Source organism: Anomaloglossus baeobatrachus, chromosome 1 (assembly GCF_048569485.1).
Source record: "Anomaloglossus baeobatrachus isolate aAnoBae1 chromosome 1, aAnoBae1.hap1, whole genome shotgun sequence".
Taxonomy (NCBI): Eukaryota; Metazoa; Chordata; class Amphibia; order Anura; family Aromobatidae; genus Anomaloglossus; species Anomaloglossus baeobatrachus.
Window position 1 is genome coordinate 209,360,234 of NC_134353.1, and position 27,241 is coordinate 209,387,474.

A 27,241-nucleotide genomic window follows, 5' to 3' on the forward strand; every position below is an offset into this window, starting at 1 on the left:
TACTGGGGGCAGGGAAACAGCCTCCTGACAGCTGTTTCGCAGCGTTGCTTTTTCGGAAGGAAGTCTCATTCAGCCTTGGTGCAATTTTCAGACACCTGAGAGTGTCTTGTTTATCTGTACAAATAATTACATGCAAGAACAAACAAGAAGAGAATGTCCAGCCATCATGCCACTTAAGGCCCAGTCACACACAACGACTTACCGGCGATCCCGAAAACGATGCGACCTGATAGGGATTGCTGGTAAGTCGCTGGGAGGTCGCTGGTGAGATGTCACACAGTCAGACCTTACCAACGATGGAGAACAATACAGGTTGCAGTATAACGATCTCAGCAGTCACTGTGACCCTGTCACACAGTGTCAAAAACAGTGATGTGTCCTGCCCAGCAGGACATCGCCTTTGAAGAAAATGACTTGGACCATTCGGCAACGACTAGAGATCTCACAGCAGGGGCCTGATCGCTGGTAGGTGTCACACATAACAAGATCGCTAACGGGCTACTTCGTCACAGAAAACGTGACTCAGCTGCGATCTCGCTAGCGATCTCGTTATGTGTGACATTACCTTAAGGAAACAGACTGGTTCTATGTACTATAGATGATTGTGCTTTGGTCAGACATGTGCATATCAACCCAAGAACAAAAGCAAAAGACCTTGTGAAGATGCTGGTGGAAGTTGGTAAGATTGTGTCATTATCCATAGTAAAATGAGTACTGCATCAACATGGGCTGAAAGGCCACTCTGCTAGGAAGAAACCATTACTGCAAAATAAATACAAAAAAAAACAGATTAATGTTTGCAAGTGCACACAGGAACAAAAACCTTTGTTTTTGAAGACCTGTCTTGTGGTTTAACGAAACTAAAATTGAACTCTTTGACCATTGTTATGTTTGGAGGAAACGGAGAAGCTTTGAAGCCTAAGAACACCATCCTAACTGTGAAACACAGGGGTGGCAGCATCATTTTGTGGGGTTGTTTTTCTGCAGGAGGGACTGGTGCACTTCACAGAATAGATAGCATCATGAGGAAATAAGACTATGTGGCAGTACTGAAGCAACATCTTAAGACATCAGCTAGGAACTTAAAGCTTGGGTGAGAATGGGTCTTCCAAAAATATTAATGACCTGAAGCTACTTCCAAACTAGTTACCAAGTGGCTTAAGCATAAAAAAGTCAATGTTTTGGAGTGGCCATCGCAAAGCCCTGATCTCAATCCTATTGAAAATTTACGGGGCAAAGCTGCAAAGGCAGGTGCGAGCAAAGCGACCTAAAAAAAATGGCTCAGTTACACCAGTTCTGTCAGGAGGAATGGGCCCAAATTACTACCAACTATTGTGAGAAGCTTATGGGAGGATATCCAAAATGTTTCATCCAAGTCATACAGTTAAAGTGCAATGGTACCAAATACTAATAAAAATGTATGTAAACTTTTCACTTGGCAGAGAGTAGTAAAAATGCCTTAAAACATTCCATCTCTCATTATTCTGGCATTTGGCAAATATAAATAATTTTGGTAATCCTAACTCACCTAAAACGGGAAAGATTTATACTGACTTCATGTTTGATAGTGAGAAAAACATGCTTATGTGTTATATGTAAACTTCTGGTTTCAGCTGTACATGTTTAATGTGGAAAGCTGGAATGATGAAATTCTACAGGTAAAATGGTTTTACTTATAAGCAATAGAAGAAGAGCAGTCAGTGATAAATTGTTTCAACGCCAGTCAGTGATGCTCCTTCCGAGGGCTGGACTCCCTTTCTTTGATATTTGTTACAATGTATGAATACACACGCTTTTACTGTAGTCTAGTCTGTAGCTCTATGTGCCCTTTTAAGAAAAAAAAACTGTAGAGTCATGCGAAAGCCTGTCTGATAACATCATTGAAGGTGTGGGCATGTCAGTCACACTCCAGCCAGCTGTTACCTATGCATTGTGTGTCCTTTGGCTACATGGAGAAAGTAAAAAAAAAACAAACCTGATTCTAAATACGTGATACCATTATCTACATTTATTTTTTACAAAAATATTGTTGGCATTTCTTGGATTCAAAACTCACACACACTTGTGCCAAAACTGACTTTTTCTTTCTCCTTCTTACTACTTCTTAAAAACGTCATGAAAAGCCAGTGAGGTTTAGCAGCGAGGGTCAAAGACCAATGATTTTTTTTGTATGTTTTTATTTACATTTCAGGCCCTGTGCGCACTGGGAAATAACTTTTTCTTAAGAAAAATCTGCACCTTCTGGCAGAATACCGCACTCGCGGTCTTGCTGCGGTTTTTCCACGGGTTGGTACCTGCGGTTATTTACCATTACTATGGCAAGAACCACAGATGCCTGCGGAAAAGAAGTGACATGCTCATTGTTTTTGTTGCAGAAATTCTGCAGCAAAACCTAGAGTTAAAAAAACGCAGTGTGCGCACACCATTTTTTTTTCCTGGGGAAGGACTGCAACAAGGTTAGCAACAAAAAACGCACCTTTTCTGCCTCGAAAACCGCTGCACAGGGCCTAAAGCCTGAAACCTCCCATAAAAATTCACTAAGTCCGGTGTGCGCACAGGGCCTAAAGCCTGAAACCTCCCATAAAAATTCACTAAGTCCGATTTCAGTTTTTAGCTTGATCAGAGACCAAAATGTACCACATTTGTTGAAATATCTGCACCTTTGAATAAACAGAGTTCCTTGTTTCTCAGTTACATTTAGTTTTCGACCATCTTAATAAATCTTTTCCATAGTGTAATGGGCTTTGTGAAAGACGATTTGTGGCAGCAACGTTTTCAGGTCTTTTGGCTGTAAAGATATTTATGAGACATTACTTATTTTGTAGCCGATTCTGTCTATGGGAACTAGATTGACTGATCAGAAATTAACCCTTATTTACTGTGATGAGAGAAGGTAGTTTTGCGTCCCCCTTTTCCGGCTTTGTAGGGTCTGCTGTTGTTTTTTTTCCCCCTTTGCAATAATAATGTTCATAATCTGTCACTTTCAGTTGTGATTATGTTGTCAGCCAAGCTAATAAATCTGTGAAATATCTTGAAATCCCTTGCCAGCTAAAACAGTTTCTGCTGTGTTTCAGTGTGTGCTGGGAGCTAAGGTTTGTTGCCTGAGGCTGGGGAAGTCCGCGGACCAGGCAAACACATGTGTACTGCAGCCACATGTTTTTTCCCCCTCTTCCCTTTTTTTTTTCAAAGCAGTCCCTGTTGGGTTTTGGAGTTAAACAATCCACAGCCCCTTTTCCTCATCTGCTTCTGCACTTTATCATGCTGGCAGGCAAGTGGCAACTGTGTGATTAAAGTCCAGCTCCCCCCTTGTGTGTAATACCTGCCCATGGATGTGGCAGACTGATGTTTTCACTGCTTGCTTCTCAAGTAATAGGAAGGGGGGAGGGTGCCAGAGGTGAAGCCAAGGAAACCTAAGGTCAAGTCCGACTGCCATTGACTGAATGAGGGGAGTTAAGCAGGTTGTGTTTCATGTGTCATGGTAAGCCCAAGCCCACAGGATGTCGACAAAAGTAACAATTTACAATCATCAGACGCAGGACAGAATTCTAATTTACTTTCTTGTAGGCTGCTCATGAAAACTACCAAGAGACCCCCAGACTGCCTGGGGACACTCGCAGTCTAATCAACGGTATACACCTGTTTTTGTTTTAAATGCTGCATTGCTGAGCGGAGCCCCGGCCAACGGCACGTCAAAGCACATCTACCATGCAATGTTTAGACGTCAAAGTGAATAACTTGGATGGAAAGGAAATCCACTCCTTAAACCGAGCTGTTACCTGAGGCAAAGACACTAGCTCTTACAACCCAAGGGATCCAATTATTTGCTTTGTCTGGAGATTGGAAAGGGCACAGTAGCTGCCTACAAGCTATAATCTGATGGATAGAAGGGATTTCTTTGTTTGTGTTTAAGTAAATAATAGACGCTTGTGGCAACAATGTTGTTGGTTGAAATAAGTGACGCTATTTGTACTCTGTTCTCCAAATGCCGGCCGTAGGAAATATCTTGCTGTCAGTGCGTTTGACTGTGTGTGCGCAATTCACAAGTTCTGGACTTTGAAGTATGTATTAGAGGAAGAGCCCAGATACATGCATTTGTGTGAAGCCAATTGCTGTATTATTTATCCATTCATGTTTGTAAGACATTTTAAAGGGGTTGTCCCCGTTCATGAAGTAGTCATCCTTTAGCACAGTTTGGTATAAAAAATTTTAAAAAATCATCTATACTCGCCCTCTGCAGGTCCACTGAGGAGGCTTCACTGCTGCTCCCAATCCCAGTATTTGGCATTGGCTGCAGTTGAGGCATCATGCCAGCCAGTGAGCACAGCGGGCATTCTGTCCACACTGCCAAAGCCACTGAGCTCAATGGCTTGACTGTCCTGCTGCTGTTATGACATCACCGTGCAGCCAACGCCAGACACAGGAGCATTGGTAGACCTGGGGACAGTGAGTATAGTACGGTTTAGTGGGGGAATTATACCAAATTGCAGAGCATCGGTGGAAAGTCATTGGTGGACCCAGAGACAGTGAATATGGTACTGTTTACTTGTTTACTAGAGGTGGAGAGGTCCAAATTACAAAGTATGGTGGAGAGTCATTGGTGGACCTGGGAACAGTGAGTATAGTACGGTTTACTGGGGGTTTTAATACCAAATTGCGCCAGGCAGTGTAGTTATCTGAAAGGGCATTTAGGCTTAACTATAGATGCTGTAACCTCATTTGCCTCACTTCTCAGCATGCAATGGGCCTGCCATTAAAGGGGATGTCTAATCTCAAATGACAGGTCTGCAGTCACTCTTTGTCACTGTGACTGCATACTTGTGAATCCTCACATCACACGCACTGTGAGTATTTTCTGGTGTCAGACCTGGAAACGGCGTTCAGGTGGCTGTGAGTATGTGATATGCACACTCCTGAACAGAATCCAACTAGGGGGGTGCGGCCTCGCTCAATGCCAGTGTATTGAGTGAGGCCACACTCATTTAGTGTAACTCTGGCTGGGAGTCTCCATATGGCATACACGCGTCTACGTACGTGACCGCCGTTCCTGGCTCTGACACTGGTGAATCCTCCCAGCTTACAGTGAAAGCGATTTGAGATTTCACAAGTCTGCAGTCACATAGTGATATAAAGTAACTGCAGACTTGTCATTTGAGAGTGTACAACCCCTTTAATGGCTTGTCTGCCCCAACCTAAAAGCCCACCTATGTTTACTCATTTAATTTACTTGCTTACATAGTGCCATTAAGTCTACAGTGGTTTACTGACATAATCATCGTGTCCCCTTGGGGGCTCACAATCTAAATTCCCCATCCTCACTTCCTGTAATGTCATTTTTCCCTGCTGAATTATACACTTAGTGGTGTTATTTTTGAGTGGTAAGACAACATGATTTTTGATGAAAATGATTTGCAGTTTGACAATTTTTTGCAACATTTATCAAATAAGATGAAGCTGTTTGAAAGTAGATGTCCATGTCATGATATCTGGTCGGTTATCCACGTTCAGATCTTTGGCTATTATCTCTTCTTGAAGACTTTAGCGTTGCTTTGGTTGACCCCTATGGAACACTGAAGTTCTGCGTTTGCCACGGTCAATCCATGTCCCTGATATTTGGGTTTCTCCAGGGTGGTTTTTTTTTTATATTATCGGTCTCAGGACATGTCTCCAATAGAGGCTGTATACATAGGGGTATACGATTTATGTATACATGAAGATTCATTACTTTGTAGCCCAACATCAAAGCACTAGATCATGGTAGAGACTGTCCGGCATGTCGGTCACTTCTGAAGCAGGCTCCCGAGGATCTGCATTGTTTTTTTGTTACATACAGTTAGGTCCAGAAATATTTGGACAGTGACACAATTTTCGCGAGTTGGGCTCTGCATGCCACCACATTGGATTTGAAATGAAACCTCTACAACAGAATTCAAGTGCAGATTGTAACGTTTAATTTGAAGGTTTGAACAAAAATATCTGATAGAAATTATAGGAATTGTACACATTTCTTTACAAACACTCCACATTTTAGGAGGTCAAAAGTAATTGGACAAATAAACCAAACCCAAACAAAATATTTTTATTTTCAATATTTTGTTGCGAATCCTTTGGAGGCAATCACTGCCTTAAGTCTGGAACCCATGGACATCACCAAACGCTGGGTTTCCTCCTTCTTAATGCTTTGCCAGGCCTTTACAGCCGTAGCCTTCAAGTCTTGCTTGTTTGTGGGTCTTTCCGTCTTAAGTCTGGATTTGAGCAAGTGAAATGCATGCTCAATTGGATTAAGATCTGGTGATTGACTTGGCCATTGCAGAATGTTCCACTTTTTTGCACTCATGAACTCCTGGGTAGCTTTGGCTGTATGCTTGGGGTCATTGTCCATCTGTACTATGAAGCGCCGTCCGATCAACTTTGCGGCATTTGGCTGAATCTGGGCTGAAAGTATATCCCGGTACACTTCAGAATTCATCTGGCTACTCTTGTCTGCTGTTATGTCATCAATAAACACAAGTGACCCAGTGCCATTGAAAGCTATGCATGCCCATGCCATCACGTTGCCTCCACCATGTTTTACAGAGGATGTGGTGTGCCTTGGATCATGTGCCGTTCCCTTTCTTCTCCAAACTTTTTTCTTCCCATCATTCTGGTACAGGTTGATCTTTGTCTCATCTGTCCATAGAATACTTTTCCAGAACTGAGCTGGCTTCATGAGGTGTTTTTCAGCAAATTTAACTCTGGCCTGTCTATTTTGGAATTGATGAATGGTTTGCATCTAGATGTGAACCCTTTGTATTTACTTTCATGGAGTCTTCGCTTTACAGTTGACTTAGAGACAGATACACCTACTTCACTGAGAGTGTTCTGGACTTCAGTTGATGCTGTGAACGGGTTCTTCTTCACCAAAGAAAGTATGCGGCGATTAACCACCACTGTTGTCATCCGTGGACGCCCAGACCTTTTTGAGTTCCCAAGCTCACCAGTCAATTCCTTTTTTCTCAGAATGTACCCGACTGTTGATTTTGCTACTCCAAGCATGTCTGCTATCTCTCTGATGGATTTTTTCTTTTTTTTCAGCCTCAGGATGTTCTGCTTCACCTCAATTGAGAGTTCCTTAGACCGCATGTTGTCTGGTCACAGCAACAGCTTCCAAATGCAAAACCACACACCTGTAATCAACCCCAGACCTTTTAACTACTTCATTGATTACAGGTTAACGAGGGAGACGCCTTCAGAGTTAATTGCAGCCCTTAGAGTCCCTTGTCCAATTACTTTTGGTCCCTTGAAAAAGAGGAGGCTATGCATTACAGAGCTATGATTCCTAAACCCTTTCTCCGATTTGGATGTGAAAACTCTCATATTGCAGCTGGGAGTGTGCACTTTCAGCCCATATTATATATATAATTGTATTTCTGAACATGTTTTTGTAAACAGCTAAAATAACAAAACTTGTGTCACTGTCCAAATATTTCTGGACCTAACTGTATTTCTTTTTATATATATATATATATATATATATATATATATATATATATATATATATATATATATATATATATATATATATATAAACATACATACCTGTAAAAATATATATATATATTTTTATTTTTTTTTCGAAGGTTATTTCATATTTGTAGCAGTCTGGGCAGGTTTAGCTCTTCAGTTTTTACATTCATAGATACCAAGTATTTCCCCTGTCTTCTCTTTTCCCTGTAAATCTCATTCTTTGTGAAATCTTTGCCATATTTCTTATCTTTTTTTTGCTGTTAGATTTGACTAACTCCCTGTACAAGGCCTGTGATCATATTTACTTCTTCACTTTAGTCTTATCTTTTCCTTCTTTACTCCCCCTTGTCACTTGATGCTAGACAGTCCACATTAAGATTTTCTGACTCATCAGCTTTACATATCATATGTTTTCTTAACTTGAAAAGGTTAGTCTTATAGCATCTATGTCATGTCTATGGAAAAGCAGATATGGGAAATAAGTCTATGTTCTTCTTTACACAGTAGTATTTCTATGCCAAAGTCAGTTTTACAAACCCATATTGATTCATGCATACATTATGGGTTTTTTATTTATATGGTGACTTTCTACTGAGGTACAAGAGAAAAGGGAAGCACTGTAGTATATAATGGATTTAGAAATGGCACATTGTCCTACATTATCTAGAATATGTCCATAATTTCTGTTTTCCTTGGAACTTTCCTCATTTGGGTTGAGCTTTGAAGAAATGGTCTTCATTATGTACCATTTATATCATACCACAGCGTCGCATGCAAATCCGCTGCTTTTTACGGCCTTTTTCCGTTTTGTAGGCATCTTCACCATAATATAGTATAGCAATCTGCTCTAATTATTGCATTTCTCTGCCTCTTTTGTTTGATTGTTTTTCCCCCTTTTAGTTTTAGTTTATGTGCCCACAGTGCATTTTTCAGCACAAAAAAAAGTCTTGGCAGAAAAAAAAGCTGTTTTTTTGTGCTTCTTTTCATGCTTTCATACTTTTTTCATGCTTCTTTTGTTACTATTGACTGCTTGTTTCAGCTCATTAAAGTTGGATGTGAAAATAAAGGTGTTCTGATGTCATTTCCTTCTTCAAACCCTTTTCTTCAATCTCCATTTTGGAATAAAAGTGACAGGAAAATGATGATCTATTAGATCGTTTACCGGCGCTGCTATTCACCGGCCCATGCAGGTGAATAGCGGCGTCGGGAATCAGGTGATCGGAGATCACCTCTGCTATAGTAATCCGCTTGTTAGGTTACTATAGCAATGGTGGCAGCGGTGGTGTCACCGCTTACCAACCCGCAGTCTCTTCACATTCATTGAGTGATTAGACAGCACGGGGAGCAGAAGCATCTTCCTCCCACCGTGCTTTCTGATATAGTAGAGCTGCATCGGTTGAAGACGAAAGAAGACAGAAGACCAGGATCGTGGAAGGGTGATAGGGAGTAATAAAGATTGAGTCCCTAAGTGTGTCTGTGTATTTATTTCTAATAAAGTATTTTTTCTCTGTGTGGTGTCTTTTTTTTTTTTTTAACTTTTTATTGGAGATTCTTAATGTCCAGATCAAACGTGGCCTGACATTAAGAATCTTGGGCTTTAATACCAGCTGGTAAAACAAAGTTGGTATTAACCTCTTATTACCCAGCGTCACTGGATGAGTTGGAAACAGCGCCAGAAGATAAAGCTTTTATGAAAGCGGCATTTTCTGGGGCGGCTGTGGACTGCAGTTTGCAGCGAGGGGGCCCAGAAAGCTTGAGCCATCCTGCATGCGGATTCTAATCCCCAGCTAGCCCTGGTGTCTGGTGGCTCGCTGGGTAATAATGGGGTTAGGGCCAGCTGTGTATTATCAGCTGGCCCTAAGCCCGAAAGTCATGATGTCACGCCAATATTAGACATGGCCACCATGAATTTTTAGTAAAGATAAAAAAAAGCACAACACAGAGAAAAATATTTTATTACAAATAAAACAACACAATTAGTGACTCCATCTTTATTGAACTAAAGAACCCCCCCCTCCGCCATAGTCCTGGGTCGAGGGTCCCGCGATGTCCAATCCGGATCCGATATCTTCTGATCGGAAAGCAAACCAATCAGATGATGTGTCAGGTTCAAGGACCTGAATCAGATGACACATCAACTGATTGTTTAAAAGCCGTTTAAACAATCAGCTGATGGATCAGTAGGACAAAAAAAAATACTATACTCACCTCTCTGCAGACTCCCGTCCGATCGGCTCTAGGACCCGCTGGTAAGCAGCGGATGCTGTCACCTGACAGCATCATCTGATTGTTTAAACCAGCTGGGTGGTAAAAAGCCAGACAGCTTTTATAAATGATCAGCTGATTCATCATCTGCCGGCCGACTTTTATGAAGGATCAGCTGAGTCATCATCTGCCGGCTGGCTTTTATGAATGATCAGCTGATTCATCATCTGTGTGAGGTAAATCCGGAGATATGACGATAAATCATGATATTCAAGTTATGTCAGGAAGCCCTCTCCTGGTGTCACCCCCCCCTTTCCTTCACACAACTTGTTTAGCAACCCATCCCATGGCCATCTCCTGTGATATGGAAATTAGGTGATGTGGGAACAAAGGACACAGGATGACTCCCTGCCGTCACCCTGTAACAAGAGTTGTATCTCATTATAAGGCTCTGGAACTAGCCAGACAGAACGACTCCAGTAAAAAATGGTTCATATCTCGCAAGCCATATTTCCGATAAATACGGCAACCATAAAAGTGGTGTTTTCGCATGCGGACGATGCTGGCACACCTTTTTTATGGGAGCGGGAGCTTGGGAAATACCCCAGGCGTGATATCAGCCAATGTGGAACTAGTAGACAAGTCATGAAACCTCTCATTCTGTAGCTAAATTCATAACTGTCACAATGAGAGCATTGGCGTCCGCCTACGACGCTCCCAGGCCAAGTTATGGCCATATTCCATGTTGTGGATTTTGTCCATAACTCCAGCCAGGGGTGGAGCAGTGCTCCCTCTGAGGTCACGAAGGTAGGAGGGGACCTGGATTTGCCCAGGTTGATAACCCTACTTCGGCCATTTTCCAGTGTTCTTTCGCTGGGGGTCACGTGCAGGAAACATCTGTGGGAGTTCCTAGAAACCTGGTCTACAGCGCCCCCCTGTGGCCAGACGCACAAGGTAACTGATTGAATTGCATACCTGTTTGTAAACCATGCTTTATCTGTAACTGTACTCTGACATATGTATATTCTGTAGATTCCCTATTGTATATATTGTAGTTTCTAGTGTGCTTTAGGCTGATTAAATTATATAATTAATCTTGGGCTGTTCTGTTATCTCGATCTTGAATCCCACGTCTGTGTGTTCGGCTAATAGTTACCGTGAAGCGGTTGGTGGCAGCGAGTTGTGCCAAGGATTATTGTGGGGAGGCCAGTGAGATTCTGGGAGGTTTAGATATATTCCGCCCGCGGAGGTCGGGAGAATATATACCCTACTCTCACCGGGGACCCTTCAATAATCGGCATAAGTAGTATAGCGGCCTCCTTGCTTATTGTCGGGCAATTCCATAATTGGCCTGACTATAAGAGGGGCGCTAGAGAGCGCGTCACGTGCTCTGTCTGTCAGTCGGGAGGTATAAAGGAGGGGTGACCCCCACTTGTTACCCCCCGATTGTGACGTATTGGTAGCCAGCGCGGGGGATTTCTGAGTGACCCCCCCGGTGGTTTGTGACATATTGGTGGCAAGCGGTGGGATCGAGATAATAGTGTGTGTGAGTGTGAGACCCATACTCCCAGACACTAAAGACTGCCTGCAGCAGCTGTGGCTGCTGGGGTCTTCAGACTAGCTCAACACTAGAGTGTCAGAGTGCAGATACTGTAAGGTGTGTGGAGGCATCAGGTGTCAGTTCTGTGTCAGTGACCAAAAGTCTGCAAGAATGGCTGATGGCACCAGGAGCAGAGCTAGGCAACTGGCCAATGCTAAAGCAGGAGCCGAAGAGAGGGAGGACGGTGCTGTGGACAGTAATGAGGAGGTTGCCCACGAGTCCTCCAGGAGCTCGACGCCAGAAAACAGCTCTGCAGAGGACATTGCACAACCTGGCACTGCTGGACAAGATGAGGAGCAGCTCACCCAAGGGTCCTCAACGAGCCAGATGCCAGCCCTCCGCTCTGCAATGGACAGTGAATCACCAGGCTCCGCAGCGGGCCGCAGATCACCACGTGCCATTCCACCGAGCCTGGGAGGCTCGGATAGCCTTCTTCAAATGGCTATGGCCCTTCTCCAGGCTGGAGACCAGAAGGGCTACAAGGAACTCCTGGCAGAGCGCAGGGCAGAGCGGCAGGCAGCGCGTGATGCTGAGGCTGCGGAGCGGCAAGCAGCGCGTGAAGAGCGCCAGGCAGAGCGTGAGGCTGCGGAGCGACAGGCAGACCGTGACTACCAGCTGCATCTAGCCAAGCTCCAGCCCTCATCAGCCACATGTGACCTTCACAACACCAAACTTCCAAAGGTCCGTGTTGAGGACTTCCCAGTGCTGGAGAAGGATGGAGACTTGGACTCTTTCCTGACTGCTTTTGAACGGACTTGCTTGCAGCACCATCTGGACAAGGATCAGTGGGCCAAATACCTGACCCCCCGTCTAAGGGGTAAGGCCCTGGATATCCTTGGGGACTTGCCTGCTGAGGCAGATCAGGGCTACGACACCATCAAGCGGGCCCTGATCCAACAGTACAACCTCACTCCGGAGTCCTACCGCAAGAAGTTCCGGACCCTGCAGAAGGGACCAAAGGACTCCTGGGCTGACCACCGGCGGGCACTTGCCCGAGCTGCCGACCACTGGACCCAAGGCCTGCAGCTTTCCACCGGACCAGAGATCCTGGACTTGGTCATCACGGAGCAACTCTTGTGGAACTGCCCTGAGGATCTCCGCCAGTTCATCCGAGACCAGAAGCCAAAGGGGTCCACGGCTACAGCTGCCCTGGCCGATGACTACACCAACAATCGGGCTCCTGAAGCCAGGAGAGCAGCCACCAGCAGCACCTGGAGAGGGGGTAAGATGAACTCTGCGACTGCCCCACCTGCCCCTAGACTGCAGGGGGTGTCCCCCTCAACTCCCCTCTCCAGGCCCGTGGCAGAACCAAGACGGTGCCACCAGTGCAACCTACCTGGACACTTCAAGGCCATGTGCCCTCAGCGTCCCAAGGCCCCGGCTCCGTCCCCGTCCCAAGGGCCGCCCAAGGTGTATTGTGTGGGTGGGGGTGGTGGTAGGTCCCTGGACAGCTTCCAACCTGTCACCGTCGGCCGGTCTGTGACCATAGGACTGCGAGACAGCGCCTCGGAGGTGACTCTGGTGCGGCCTGAGATGGTGTCCCCCCAGGACTTGATCCCTGGAAAAACCCTCGCTGTCTCCGGGATTGGAGGCACTGACCCGGCGCTGCCTGTTGCTGACATTTATGTGGACTGGGGCGCAGGGCGAGGGGTGAGGGAGGTGGGGGTAACTGATCGGATCCCCGCAAACGTGCTACTTGGGACAGATTTGGGGCAGATAACCTCCCAGTTTGGGCCCCAACCAAGGGCTGAACCTTCAGCCAGTACTGACATGACTCCTGACAATGTTATTGTGTTATCTATGAATGATGTAAGGGAGGAGGGAGTGAACTCTGATATTTCTGCTTGCACAGACACCATAGACACACACACAGCTGCAGCTGTGACAGGGGAGGGGGTCAGAGAAAGGTGTGACAATGCCTCTACAAGTAACCAGCCTGTGAGCTGGGATCTGCTGCCCTCTGCAGGGATAAGCAGAGAGCAGGGTGCTGCAGGGGGAGGACCAGTGTGTGGGGTGGGGGCTACCACAGCAAATGTGGGGTCCCCAGAGATTTCACAGCGGGGTTCTGTTGCTGCAGGAGGGGAACAGGCAGGTGAGATTGGGGCCGGTCCAGGAGCGGAAGTGCTCCCAGGTAAGATCTCGGTGCATGGTTCCCCCACAACCGGGGTGTCAGGAAGCCAGGTAGGTCTGCCTGAACCGGCGACTTGGTCAGGAACGGAGGAGGAGCAGGCACGACCCACGGTCGCAGCGGCTGTGGCCGCTGTCACCCGCAGTGGGAGTGCTGGAAGCCAAGGGGCCTCCCGGAGGTCCGATAGCTCTTCCCCTTCTGACCAAGTGGCAGCCGAGTCAGGCGGAGGCCAGGACACAGGTCCCGGGGTACTGACTGAAGATGTGACAGTCTCGTCGATTCTGGCCACATCTAGTCAGGGGTTTCAGGCAGCGTTAGAAGCTGACGACGGCCTGAAAGCTCTTAAGGAGCAGGCGGCACAGCCTCCCTCGGACTCGGACCCGGAGCGAGTGGTCTGGGACCAAGGACGGCTGTACCGGGCCACGGTCCAGCAGGGTTCACCGGAGGCGTGGCCCAGGGACCGACAGTTGGTGGTACCCTATCCGTTCCGGACGGAGTTGTTGCGGATCGCACATGAGATTCCGATGGCCGGACACCTAGGGATCGCTAAGACCAAGGCCAGGTTAAACCAGCATTTCTACTGGCCAAAAATGGGGGCCGATGTGGCTGCCTACTGCCGTTCGTGTGAAACCTGTCAGAGAGTGGGGAAGGCGGGGCCACACCCCAAAGCCCCACTAGTATCTCTGCCCATCATCGATGAGCCTTTCAGGAGGGTGGCTGTGGATCTGGTCGGCCCGCTGGCCATCCCCAGCAGCTCCGGGAAACGCTTCATACTGACGGTAGTGGACTATGCCACCCGGTACCCAGAAGCAGTGGCCTTGTCGTCCATTCGGGCTGACAAGGTGGCCACCGCATTGCTGGAGATTTTCTCCCGAGTGGGTTTTCCCCAGGAAATGCTCACTGACCGGGGGACCCAATTCATGTCCCAGCTGATGGAGGCCCTCTGTAAGCAAGTCCAGGTGCGACATCTGGTGGCCAGCCCGTACCATCCACAGACTAATGGCCTGTGCGAGCGGTTTAATGGCACCTTAAAGCAGATGCTTAAGATGTTGGTCGACTCCCATGGGCGTGACTGGGAGCGGTATCTCCCACACCTGTTATTTGCTTACCGGGAGGTTCCACAGGCCTCAACAGGATTCTCACCGTTTGAGCTCCTGTACGGGCGACGTGTGCGGGGCCCCCTGGCTCTGGTGAAAGAGGCTTGGGAAGGGGATTTGGCCACCCCTGGAGTGTCGGTTATCGAGTATGTCATGCGCTTCCGGGACAAAATGCAGGCCTTGACGCAACTGGTACACGACAATATGGCTCAAGCCCAGGCCGATCAGAAGCGTTGGTACGACCAGAACGCTTGTGAGAGGACCTACCAAGTGGGTCAAAAGGTGTGGGTACTGGTCCCCGTACCACAGGACAAGCTTCAGGCAGCCTGGGAAGGCCCATACCTCGTGTACCAGCAGCTCAACCCTGTGACGTACCTGGTCACCCTGGACCCTGCCCGTGGAAGGCGGAAGCCCTTCCATGTGAACATGATGAAGGCACATCATGAGCGGGAGGCATGTGCGCTCCCCGTGTGCAACCTGCCCGAGGAGGGAGAAGCGGAGACCCTCTTGGATATGCTAGCCCAGGTTAGGGCCGGCGGATCCATTGAGGATGTGGAGGTTGGCCACCAGCTCTTGGAGGACCAACGGTCCCAGCTGTGGGCCACCCTCCTCCCCTTCCGGGGGTTGTTTACCAACCAGCCCGGAAGGACTGACTTGGCTGTCCATCACGTGGACACTGGGGATCATCCCCCGATCCGGCGTTCAGCATATCGGGTCTCCCTGGAGGTGCAGCAACACATGCGCCAGGAGATTGACGAGATGCTGAAGCTGGGGGTGATCCAGGCATCCAACAGCGCTTGGGCCTCGCCTGTAGTCCTCGTCCCTAAGAAGGACCGAACCACTCGGTTCTGCGTGGACTACAGGGGGCTCAATGCTGTCACGGTCGCCGATGCGTACCCAATGCCACGCATCGATGACCTGCTCGATCAGTTGGCCGGGGCTCAGTACCTGACCATCATGGATCTGAGCCGGGGATATTGGCAGATCCCCCTGACTCGCAAGGCCAGGGAACGCTCTGCCTTTCTTACCCCATTTGGACTGTACGAGTCCACGGTGATGCCATCCGGGATGAGGAATGCCCCTGCCACTTTCCAGCGGATGGTCAACACCCTGCTCAAGGGACTTGAAGGGTACGCGGCCGCGTACCTGGATGACATTGCCGTCTTCAGTCCCACCTGGGAAGATCACCTAGAGCATCTAGCACAGGTGCTCAGGCGGGTCCACCGGGCAGGTTTGACCATCAAGCCGGGCAAGTGTCAGCTGGCCATGAGCGAGGTCCAGTACCTCGGTCACCGGGTAGGCGGGGGAACACTGAAGCCCGAGCCTGAGAAAGTGGAAGCCATCGCATCCTGGCCCACCCCCAGGACCAAGAAGCAGGTGATGTCCTTCTTGGGGACCGCTGGGTACTATAGGAGGTTTGTTCCATGCTATAGTGGCCTGGCAAAGCCCCTGACGGACCTCACCAAGAAGAAGCTGCCCTCTGCAGTCGATTGTACAATGGACTGCGAGACAGCCTTCCGGGCCCTAAAGGACGCCCTGTCCAGCCCGCCCGTGCTACAGGCAGCCGACTTCACGCGGCCGTTTGTAGTACAGACCGACGCCAGTGACTTCGGCCTCGGTGCGGTGCTCAGCCAGGTGGACTCTGCGAGCCAAGAGCACCCAGTCTTGTACCTGAGCAGGAAGCTGTTACCGAGGGAAGTGGCCTATTCCACAATGGAGAAGGAGTGCCTGGCCATAGTGTGGGCCCTGCAGCGTCTGCAACCCTATCTATACGGGCGCCACTTCATCGTGGAGACGGACCACAACCCCCTCAGCTGGTTGCACACCGTCTCTGGGACGAATGGGCGACTGTTGCGATGGAGCCTTGCGCTCCAGCAATACAACTTCACCATTCGCCACAAAAGGGGCCGTGACCACGGTAACGCAGACGGGCTGTCCCGACAAGGAGAGGTCGCGGACGGGCGCACGGGGGAACACCGGAGTGTGCTGCCCCCTAGCGCCCTCAAAAGGGGGGAGGTGTGAGGTAAATCCGGAGATATGACGATAAATCATGATATTCAAGTTATGTCAGGAAGCCCTCTCCTGGTGTCACCCCCCCTTTCCTTCACACAACTTGTTTAGCAACCCATCCCATGGCCATCTCCTGTGATATGGAAATTAGGTGATGTGGGAACAAAGGACACAGGATGACTCCCTGCCGTCACCCTGTAACAAGAGTTGTATCTCATTATAAGGCTCTGGAACTAGCCAGACAGAACAACTCCAGTAAAAAATGGTTCATATCTCGCAAGCCATATTTCCGATAAATACGGCAACCATAAAAGTGGTGTTTTCGCATGCGGACGATGCTGGCACACCTTTTTTATGGGAGCGGGAGCTTGGGAAATACCCCAGGCGTGATATCAGCCAATGTGGAACTAGTAGACAAGTCATGAAACCTCTCATTCTGTAGCTAAATTCATAACTGTCACAATGAGAGCATTGGCGTCCGCCTACGACGCTCCCAGGCCAAGTTATGGCCATATTCCATGTTGTGGATTTTGTCCATAACTCCAGCCAGGGGTGGAGCAGTGCTCCCTCTGAGGTCACGAAGGTAGGAGGGGACCTGGATTTGCCCAGGTTGATAACCCTACTTCGGCCATTTTCCAGTGTTCTTTCGCTGGGGGTCACGTGCAGGAAACATCTGTGGGAGTTCCTAGAAACCTGGTCTACAGCGCCCCCCTGTGGCCAGACGCACAAGGTAACTGATTGAATTGCATACCTGTTTGTAAACCATGCTTTATCTGTAACTGTACTCTGACATATGTATATTCTGTAGATTCCCTATTGTATATATTGTAGTTTCTAGTGTGCTTTAGGCTGATTAAATTATATAATTAATCTTGGGCTGTTCTGTTATCTCGATCTTGAATCCCACGTCTGTGTGTTCGGCTAATAGTTACCGTGAAGCGGTTGGTGGCAGCGAGTTGTGCCAAGGATTATTGTGGGGAGGCCAGTGAGATTCTGGGAGGTTTAGATATATTCCGCCCGCGGAGGTCGGGGGAATATATACCCTACTCTCACCGGGGACCCTTCAATAATCGGCATAAGTAGTATAGCGGCCTCCTTGCTTATTGTCGGGCAATTCCATAATTGGCCTGACTATAAGAGGGGCGCTAGAGAGCGCGTCACGTGCTCTGTCTGTCAGTCGGGAGGTATAAAGGAGGGGTGACCCCCACTTGTTACCCCCCGATTGTGACGTACTGGTAGCCAGCGCGGGGGATTTCTGAGTGACCCCCCCGGTGGTTTGTGACAATCTGCCAGCGGCTTTTATGAACAATCAGCTTCGGCTTTTATGGACGATCAGCTGATTCATTTTTTGATTTGTTAAAAAGCCGGGCTTTTCACCGTTGGACTTAAATGATCAGATGATGCTGTCAGCTAATCGTTTAAACCGGCTGGGCGGTAAAAAGCCGGCTTTTGACCGGACTTAAACGATCAAATGATGCTGTCAGGTGACAAAATCAGCTGATTACCGGGAGGTTCTGGAGCCGATTGGACGTGTCCCGGGAGTCTGCAGAGAGGCGAGCTAGGTGAAGAGTTCATCCCAGCAGTGGAACTCCAGGAAACCCTGGTGATCCTCCTGCATAAACTGTATTCACCTTGTGACATCCCCGGACTTCCGTGCAGAGAGGAAAACACAGCAAGAATACTGAATGCCTGGTGCACAGCCCATGCCACATAAGTGCAGGGAACCCCCGCTGACGTCAAGGTGAACCCCAGAAAATCCCGGTGATCCTCCTCTATGAACTGTATTTACCTTGTGACATCAGCGGGGGTTCCCTGCACTCATGTGGCATAGGCTGTGCACCATGCATTCAGTATTCTTGCGGTGTTTTACCGCGACACCTCTCTGCAGGGAAGTCCGGGGATGTCACAAGGTGAATACAAGTCATGCAGGAGGATCTCCGGGGGGTTTCCTGGAGATCCCCCGCTGGGATGAACTCTTCACCTTGTGATGTCAGCGGTGTTCACTGCCGAGAGGTGTCGCGGTAAACACTGGGAGATAAGGAAACAGCTGCCAACACTGGCTATGTGGCTTTCTTCTATGAAAGAATCTGCATAGCCATAGTTTTCTTTTCTCCCTCTGTGACATCACATCCTGTCTTTTTTTTTTTAAAAAAAAAAAACAAAAACGCCCAAATTCATAAAATAAAGCAACTTGGAATCGCAGGGATTCTTCATTTAAAAACTTAAATTTTTTCAGCCTCCCCCTAGAAGACGAATAAGGGAAAGTAGAAAAAAAAACAGCATCCTTAATCATGAGTTTTCAGAAAATCATATCCACTTATTTTGTACAGTTAAATGCAGATTTTCTGCTTTAAAAAAAAACGTACGGAACATTTACAGTCATTTTCTCCCTTTTTTATAATCTTTTTTTATGGGTTACTTCTTAGGCCCTGTTAATATCTGCATCATGAATTTAATTTTAATATGAGCCAAAATGTTTATGTGGCACCATCATACAATGGATACCAAAGGCGCTAGACAGATTTAAAGACAGGTCTGTCTTTCTGTTGTGTTCTTTTTTTGATGGATCAAAGCCTGAGACATATACATTTCTTACAATTTTAGTTGTCCATTTTTCCACAGCATTTATATTATATGCTTATGGGGTTTCCCACCAATGATATTTTAAAATAGGCCAGATTCATAAAAAAAAAAAAAAAAAGTGTTCTCACTAGTGATGGGCAAGCACTGAAATGCTTGTCCCTCGATTCGAGCTGGTCAGACGCTTGACACGAGTAACGGAAAGTCAATGATTGGCCTGTCAGGTCTACATTCACATCCAGCCAGCCATAAGCGGAGCATTTCCAGAGGGTTGGGGTTATTTTTTGGTCACACTACATCAGAAAATGTTGTTTTATTCCTTGGGAGAGCTATTCAGAGACTGCGAATGGCTCTCACTGTGGTGCCTGCATACATCATCCAGTGCAGCAAACCTGTGAGCTATTGTTTCACTGATGAAATATCCGAGCACCTGTAATAGTTGGCCGAGCACCGCGCGCACCCGAGCACCTCGATGCTTGATCGAGTGCCGAGCTCGATCGTTCATCTCTAATTCTCAACTTATTGATCCGTCACTACAGGGGTTACATGCCCATCTTGCTACAAAATTAAGCACGTAGTTTGACTGGCTACTCCAGCAGCGATGGATTGGTAAGGCCAGTATACATTATTTATAAGGTAACCATTCAGGTCTTGTTTTATTTTAATTAGCAATAGACAACCCCTTTAAATCAAAGTGTGGGATAGGTAACACTCAAGATATTCAGATTACCTTTTGCCTTCATCCATATTATTTTACTTCTTTATGATGATGATGACCAGTTATACTAATAGCCTCGTCACGGAGGAAGGGAACTGAGTTTCTATTGGTACCTATTGAAGGTAGCAATCCTAGAAATCAATATTGACCCTTTAAAGAGCCCTTGAATTAGGATATCAAGCCAAACCAAAATTTCCAAAAGAAAGAGTAAGTGTTTTTATGGTTCAGATTTTAACTGTGGCATATAAGGAATAAATAAGTGTAATTAAGTCATACAATCAGGCAGTTGCCAATAGATCCTTAGGACATTCAGCCCAATACCCCATATTTTTTTAAATGAGATTCAATACAAAGTTTATTTTCCTATAAGAAGAGCAAGGAGAAAATTATAGTCAAGATCACTCTGCCTTCCTTGAAGGAAGATTGTAAACTCCTAAGACACATACATATGAGATAATCTAAATAGATGGCGGTAATTTAATAAAGACACTAGAAGAATCATTTTCTCAGGTTATAGAAGGGTTAAAGATTAATGGCTTTAATTTGCCTCTTACTATAGAAGTTCTCTCATAAAACGCTTAGAATATAACAAGTCATTGAACCGTGACTGTAAGGTTAATGGATTTTCTTCAGATGAATTTTCTAAGTGTAGCAAATAATTATTTGTCATGGCAATAATTGCACTTCAAAAATAGCCTCAGGAGATCGCAGCCGAACAAACAAGGGATCTGAATGAGTATTGATTTAGCTTATGTAATAATCTGTATAGGATCCTGCTCTTACACATCTGTACGCTCAGCACAGACGCCAATTGTTCTGAAAGAATTCTGTTATAAAGGGCGAAACGTTGTATCAGTAGTGACTTTTGTAGAATGGTCTATAATGGCAGTGTGTACTGCTGTAGTATTGAAAAGAGCCCAGATGTGATCATGTATTCCAGAAATAATCACCAACATCCCATTGCTGATATTTCTTTTGTTACTTCTTTGAGGATTACCCTTCTGCAGTTCTGTTTCCTCTTCTGCCTGACATACGTTACTTCTTCTCTTCCTTAAAGGGGTTGTCCAGACATCTGATTGTCCAGCAGGCAGCCTGATGTAATTTCTGAGTGGAGCTGAACAACATTCTGTGTAATGGCCACTGCCGGGTAATGTAGCAGCGACTGAAGCTGTGCTGTCCAGCTCAGTGGCATGCTTACATCCCCCTGGCATTGGCGCTAATAGCTGATCACTGGGGGGCTAGTAGAGATGAACAGATTGATTCGGTTGATTCTGACCAGGTCAATTATACTTGACAGCTAGATGGGAGGCCAACAAATATCTCAGCATCTCGAGATCAGCTTTTGATTTGTCAGGCCGGTGCAACGTCTTCTGAGCAACACTGAACACAGGTGACGTTGCACCAGCAATCCCATTTTAATGGCCTATTCTATAGAGAGGCCATCAATATTAGATGCTCTGACAATCCCCTAATCTAACATTCTAGCATTTTTTTGCTACATTTTTTCCAGTCAGTTCATACAGTGACTGAAAACCTATTTAATGAATCTATTCAAATAGCTTTGTGTCCTTCGCCTCAAGTATCAAATACAGTTTTACTGCAATTTTATTTTATGATTTTTGTTAAGTTCAAGCAATCCTCTATGTGGTTACAATTTTCCCCTTGCTCTATTTTCTCTTTTTGTGTTCAGTATGAAAAACTGGAGAAATACTTCTCCCCCCCAATTTAAGTGCTTTGTCCCATAACAAGAACGAGGGTCCTGTGTTCCCCGTTTCATTTGAACAGTGGAAGTGCACGAATGCTGCTGCTCCTTTTGTGAATGGGACTGATGAGAATTGCTAAGTGCTGCACTCTACAATGTCTAGTGTCTTAAAGACTGTCAAAAAAGCTGCTCCACACATGTGATAACCTTCTTATTCATACAGACTTGGGACCCCTGTTCGTGTGATCGATTGGGTCCTAGCTTTAGAACCATGAGTGATCAGCAACCTATCACTTACATTGATAATCACAAGTTGAAATGATGGAGCAACCCCTCAGTATAATATCACACTTGGCCCCATGACGATATCATTAGTTATCGTATAGATATATTCTATTGTTGCTATAATGTCAGTCTAAACCTATATTAAATTATCAAGCAAAATGCATCACATACCCTGATTTTAACATTTCTCTTTGTTTCCCAAATGCCTATCATGAGAAATAAAAATGTGTCAATTAAAGATCTTTCCCATTTTGGATGGATCCTAATGCATTTCTAATTGTACTAAAAGCTTGGTATGTTGTACCTTCTAGGCAATACTGATGAGCCGAGATGGACAGTACCTGCTTATAGGAGGAGACAGTGGAGTTGTCATGATTTGGCAAGTATGTGACTTGAAACATCTCTTTGCCTACCCAGGCTGTGATGCTGGCATCCGATCCATGGCCATGTCCTATGACCAAAGGTGAGATTCACTCTAATTATCTATCTATAATCTATTATCTATAATTATCTATCTAATCTAACTAATAATTGCCATTGATATTTACTGTTTAGAATAACTAGCAGCAGTCTATTTTACACTTATAAGATATATTTTATGAAATATGACAGTGAGGTTTCATCGGAAATAATCAGAGCCTGCTTAACCTACTATTTTATGGTTGACTTCACCCTTAGTCTATAGAATTTATAAGGTTAAAGATCTAGTAGGCACAGCCCAGCCTATTCTGTAAGTTTTAGCAAACTTGTGTGACCTATATTTCTTAAAGACAAGTTCACGAAGTAAAAAAAAAAAATTGCCGTTAGCAACTAATTTAATGTGGTGATTTAATAATTTGGAAATTAGATTTTTAATGCAAGTGTAGATTACACTGTGTCTTTTGAACATCGTACAGGAGTTCGAAAGACAGTATTTCATAAATGAGTACAGCCCCTTGGAAAAGGAAGACTTGAATCAATCTCTCACTGAACACAATTTACAAACAATTGACAAGACTGAGTTTCATAACATGAAAGTAAGGTTAACTTTTCATTACAAAATACTCCGTTTTATTCAACTTAGTTGATACAAAAATAAATATAACCCACATTAAAAACAAATACATTTAGTATTTTGTATGACCTCCATGATTTTCACAGATTGCACCAAGTCTTTTAGGCATGGAATGAATAAGTTGTCGATCTATTGCAACATGTCTTTTTTTCATTCTTTAAGATCAAGCACTTTTAGAAGCTGGATGGAGAGTGATGCTTAAAGCACTACTCCAGCGTTTGTTTGTTATTGCTGGAGTGTAGCTTTAAATGTGAGCCCCTGCCCCTGGTAGTATACTCACTTTCCACGGTCTTCATCCTTTTCCGGCGCCGCTCCCTTCCTGCAGCGCTGTCTTGTGCCCATAATTTCTCACTGGCCGGATGTCAGACAACAGATCACAAGCACTCAATGTAACTATATGAGACGCAGAACGAGGCCTCATAGAGTTACATTTATTTGAGACCTCCAGTGCACTCCATGAAGGAACGTGCGCTGCCGGCAGGTCACAAATCGCCAGCTACTGATGGGAGCGACACTGGAAATATATGACGACGATGGCAAGCGAGCATTATACAGGGGGCAGGGGACTTACATGTAAAGCACCACTCTAGTGTGAAATAAAAAAAACAAAATACAAAAAAAAAGTCTTCATTGGTGCTTTAACCCCTTACCGCCAAAGCCTGTTTTCACCTTCCTGAAAAGGACAAATTTTATAATTAATGACCAGTGTCACTTTATACGGTAATAACGCTGGAAAGATTTAATGGATACCAGTGATTCAGATTGTTTTTTTCGTGGCACATTGTACTTCATGTAAGTGGTAGTTTTAGGGAGACATTTTTTTAATTTATTTGAGAAAATATTGGAATTTTGGCGAAAATTTTGAACATTTCAAGATGCCCTTAAAAAAGTCACAAAAATAGTTAAATAACCCTTCCCACAAGTCTACTTTACATCAGAACCATTTTTGGAAGATATTTTTATATTTTTTTTGTTAGGAAGTTAAACGGGTTAAAAATTTTATCATGAATTTCTCATTTTTTCCAACAAAGTTTACAAAACCAATTTTTTTAGGGACCAGATCACATTTGAAGTGACTTTTAAGAGGCCTATATCACAGAAAATACCCAAGAGTGACACCATTTTAAAAACTGCACCCATCAAAGTGTTTAACCTCATAACGACGGCCGTACGACTTAAAGCGGCGGCAAAACAGGGTACTTATTCTGTTCCGCCGCTTTAAAGCGGCGGCCCGAAAAAACCCTGTAGCGCCCCCCAGCGACCGAAAATCTCGGGGGTTTCAGCTACCGGGGGTAGCTGAGACCCCCCAGATTATGAATCGGGGTGTTTTTTTTGGACCCCGATCATGTGATCGGCGGTATACACTGTATACCGACGAACACATGAAAAAAAAAGAAATGGCCGGTAAAACTGATTTCTTTTTCATCTGACATGATCAAACATGTCAGATGATAAAGAAATCTAAACCCCTAGTGCCCCCAAAGCCCCCGGTACCGGAGAGTCCCCCCACCCCAACCCCTACCCCCACCGGACATCCAAAATGGCGCCGAAGCGCACAGAAAACTGCAGCCGCCGCCGGCTCTGCAGTCATTTCCCTCCGATCTGAAATGATCAAACATTTCAGATCGGAGGGAAATGTCCTCCCCCTGACCCCTCCTCCGGTACACCGGAGATCTCTGGTCCCCGGAGCCCCCTCCGGTCTCCAGAGCCGCCTCCCCCCTCCCCCCTCCGTAGCGTGGAAGATGGCGGCGCCGCGCGGCCGCATTCATTCTGCTCTTTCTGCCGCATGTGACACGTCACATGCGACAGAAAGGTGTCCCCAGGTCCCGCTAGGTCACCCCCCGCCACCCCCCCCCCCAGCCCCCGGTCATACGTTACCTGTCTGCTGGTGCTCCGGGCCCGCGATCGCCGCCTCCTTCTTCTTCTTCTTCAATGCTGGCGGCGCATGCGCAGACAGCGGCTGTCAGCTGGATCCCTGCAAGCAGGGACCCTGACGTCGCTGCTGCACAGGCTCAACTGTGGACCGGGGGAGGGTGAGTGCGGTAATCTGCAGTCACACTCCTCACATGGAGAGACTGCTGTTCCAGAAAATGGGGGGTACGTTCTGTGAGCGTGCCCCTCATATTCTGGAATGAGGTTACTGCAGGTCACTCTGCCCTAGGTTGGACCGGGGCAGTGTGAGTGCAGTATTCTCAGATTACTGCACCCACACTGCTCATGGAGAGCTTGCTCTTCCAGAAAATGGGGGATACGTTCCCTGAACGTGCCCCCCATATTCTAGAAGGTCCAGAGTTGCCGAGGGACCTCCAAAATGGATTACAGCGACCGGAATTTCTTTATTTTCAATAAATTGGTAAAAGAGGAATGTTTCGGGGAGTTTTTTTTTCAAATAAATTTTTTTTGTCTTTTTTTTTCTATTACTTGACTGGGTTAGTAATGTCGGGTATCTGTTCAGATGCCGTGACATCACTAACCCCAGGGCTTGATGCCAGGTGACATTACAGCTGGTATCAACCCCATATATTACCCCGTCTGCCACCGCACCAGGGCGCGGGATGAGCTGGGGCGAAGCGCCAGGATTGGCGCATCTAATGGATGCGCCACTTCTGGGGCGGCTGCGGCCTGCTATTTTTAGGCTGGGAAGAGTCCAATAACCATGGCTCTTCCCACCCTGAGAATACCAGACCCCAGCTGTCCGCTTCACCTTGGCTGGTGATCAAATTTGGGGGGACCCCACGTTTTTTTTTTTTTAAAAAAACGCCTGGGGAGGCCTCCAAATTGATCACCAGCCAAGGTGAAGCTGTCAGCTGTGGTTTGCAGGCTACAGCTGTCTGCTTTACCCTAGCTGGCTATCAAAAATAGGGGGGACCCCACGTCGTTTATTTTAATTATTAATTTTTTGGGGGGCTAAATACAAGGCTAGGCACCCTTTACTGCAACATGAAAGGCACTAAAGGGCGCCAGCTTAGAATATGCAGGGGGGTGGGATGTTATATATGTTTGACATCTATCCATTCATCCATTGTAGCATTTTAGGCTGTGTGCCCACAATCGGGATTTGCAGCGTTTTGGGCGCAGAGTGTTTTCCCTGCGTCCATAGCGCTGCATTGTGCAGTAGAAGCACAGTGGAAGGATTTTTAGAAATCCCGTACCCAATGTGCTTCTTTTCTCCGCAGCAAACACTGACCTGTGGCGCAGCTTCCTGAGCCTCAGCATGTCAATTTATGCTGCGGAGACAAGAGTGTTCTCTGCAGGTAGCATAGAGCTCCACAGCGGCCTGAACCCAAATCCTGGGCTTGGGCAGCTGCGTTCTCCCGTGGACAACACTCACATCTCTGCAGGAGGCTGACACTGTGTACTAGACGCCGTGTCGCTGGATCATGGCCACATAGCCTAACAGTGAGACATTTGTTGCTACAGCAACATTTTTGTGAAGTACCTGTGGATTCAAAATGCTTACTATACTCCTGAATAAAATCCAGTTTCCAAAATGGGGTCACTTGTGGGGGTTTTCTGCTGTATAGGTACCCAAGGGGCCCTGCAAATGTGACATGGTGCCCGCAATTTATTTTAACTTTTCCAGAATTCAAATGGTGCTCCCTCCATTCCAAGCCCTCCCATTTATCCAAACAGAGGTTTTTGGCCCCATGTGGGGTATCCCTGTGCTCATAAGACATTGGATAACAACCTGTGGGGTCCACGGTTTGTTATTGTCTCTTGAAAAAGTGAGAAATTTGATGCTAAAGCAACATTTTTGTGAAAAAAATGAAAATTTTCAATATGGCAACCTAAGCTTATCAAATTCTGTGAAGTACTCGTGGATTCAAACTGCTCAATATACACCTAGATAAAAGCCTTGAGGTGTCTTGTTTCCAGAATGGAGTCACTTGTGGGGGACCGCCACTGTTTAGGCACCTCAGGGGCTCTCCAAATGCAACCTGGCGTCCGCTATTGATTCCAGCCAATTTTGCAGTCAAATGGCACTCCTTCCCTTCCGAGCCCTGCCATGCGCCCAAACAGTTGATTTCCACCACATATAAGGTATCGCCAAACTCAGGAGAAATTGCACAATAAATGTTATGCTGAATTTTTTCCTTTTACTCTTGTAAAAAAAAAAGCTACCTGGTTGAAATAACAATTTTGTGGTAAAATTTTATTTTTTTTTTTTCATGGCTCAACGTTATAAACTTCTGTGAAGCACCTGGGGGTTCAGGGTACTCACCAAACATCTAGATAAATTCCTTGAGGGGCCTAGTTTCCAAAATGGGGTCACTTGTGCGGGGTTTCTGCTGTTTAGGTACCATAGGGGACCTCCAAATGCGACATGGTGCCTGCAATCTTTTTCAGCCAAATTTCCTT

The 27,241-nt window shown here is 46.2% G+C and overlaps 1 protein-coding gene across 2 annotated transcripts in view; it reads left to right on the forward strand.

The window, feature by feature from the left end:
• LRBA (LPS responsive beige-like anchor protein) overlaps nt 1-27,241 on the forward strand; it is an 805,540-nt gene that overhangs the window by 765,355 nt on the left and 12,944 nt on the right. For both annotated transcript variants that reach the window (XM_075347936.1, XM_075347944.1), the window contains exon 53: nt 22,140-22,291. In XM_075347936.1, coding sequence (XP_075204051.1) covers nt 22,140-22,291 — 152 coding nt within the window. The remainder of the gene's footprint in view (nt 1-22,139; nt 22,292-27,241) is intronic.